We start from the raw sequence: 1391 nt of genomic DNA, 5'->3' as shown, positions 1-1391 counted from the left end.
AGGACACCGGCCCTCCAGGACCGAGTTTGGGCACCCCTGGCCTAATCCAAAAGATTTCGAACCGAGAACTGACACAGCACCATTTTCTGCTATACAAGCACATCCGGATCCACGAGCTGCGACAAACTCCATAACAAATAAATAAATAAATAAAATGATTATTCATAGCAACATGTTAAAAATTACATTTTTCTTTTTCTTTTTTTCATTGGATGTTTAATTCTCTTGAAAACAAACAAAAAAATGGTAGCATGCAATTGTTACCATAATCTATTTCTACCTGATTTAACCCATAAAATTATTTTTTTTTAGTATATAGTAATATATTTAGGTTGATTCATTGATGAATATTTTAGACTCATAAAAAAACAGTTAAGTTAGATGTTACTTTTTAAAGTTTATTTAAATGTGTGTGTATTAATTTGCTGTGTGTTAATAACTGGCAATTATACACCTATTATAATGTAACTTCATGACAGATCTAAATATATATTTTTGTAAGTTTCCATGGCACACATGCATGATAAATGAAGATGTGGTGACAGTGCAGCTCTGGTCTGATGGAGCATGTGACAGTTCTGTCAACACTGGCTACATAAAGAGTTAAAAGTGTCTCTTAAATGACTGCTTTCTTACACACACTTATTTGAGCATTTAAGGTTTAGCGTTAAGCATTTGAGGGCATGTTTTGGCCTGAGAATTATTGAAGGACATCGAGATAAATCTGAGAATTTTGTGTGACTCAGTAAATAGAACAAGGAAGTAAGCATTATGAATTGTTCTGTCTTACCTGCCCTTCATCCTTTTCGGGAAAACAGCACAGGATGACTCATCCAACTTGTTGTCTGATGACTCAGGAGCGGGTGGGATGCCTCTCCTTCCTGAGGTCTTTCTCTCTTCTCCATGATACCCTTGCCAGCGCAGCACTATTTCCACCTACAGGAAACACTTGCCACTTATTTGCTGACCAGTCAATTGCATACAATCTAATTACCCATGATCACAATAGCAGTCATATATAAAAAAAATGTTGTTGCAGTGAGGAATAATAGAGGAAAGTAGATGGAGAAATGAATGACAGTTGCCTGTAAATCCAGTGCAAGATATTGAAGTCTCACTCTTTTCCTGCATAGCTTGTATAATTCATTATGTTTGTATTGGTGGTGATGTGTAGACAGTGTTGTGACGGGACTGTCTCTGTTCATAGGCTCAGTTACCCAGCAGACGTCTCGGCTCTCCTCATATGAGGTGACGGTACCGAGACACATCAGCAGACTGAGGAGAAACCAGGACAGTGCAGATAAGGTAAACAAACAATCTCTCTCTCTCTCTCTCTCTCACGCGCGCGCGCGCACACACACACACACATTTGCTTTTTAATCACAAGCGTT

The 1391-nt window shown here is 38.2% G+C and overlaps 1 protein-coding gene across 3 annotated transcripts in view; it reads left to right on the top strand.

Moving 5' to 3' along the window:
- Nucleotides 1-1391, top strand: part of LOC107591921 (disintegrin and metalloproteinase domain-containing protein 9-like) — a 44088-nt gene that overhangs the window by 1199 nt on the left and 41498 nt on the right. For all 3 annotated transcript variants that reach the window (XM_016281205.1, XM_016281203.1, XM_016281202.1), the window contains exon 2: nt 1208-1305. In XM_016281205.1, coding sequence (XP_016136691.1) covers nt 1208-1305 — 98 coding nt within the window. The remainder of the gene's footprint in view (nt 1-1207; nt 1306-1391) is intronic.

Source organism: Sinocyclocheilus grahami, unplaced genomic scaffold (genome assembly GCF_001515645.1).
Source record: "Sinocyclocheilus grahami isolate Dianchi unplaced genomic scaffold, SAMN03320097.WGS_v1.1 scaffold148.1, whole genome shotgun sequence".
In the NCBI taxonomy this organism is placed as follows: Eukaryota; Metazoa; Chordata; class Actinopteri; order Cypriniformes; family Cyprinidae; genus Sinocyclocheilus; species Sinocyclocheilus grahami.
The sequence above is the reverse complement of the archived record's forward strand: the minus strand, read 5'-3'. Positions and strand labels throughout refer to the sequence as shown.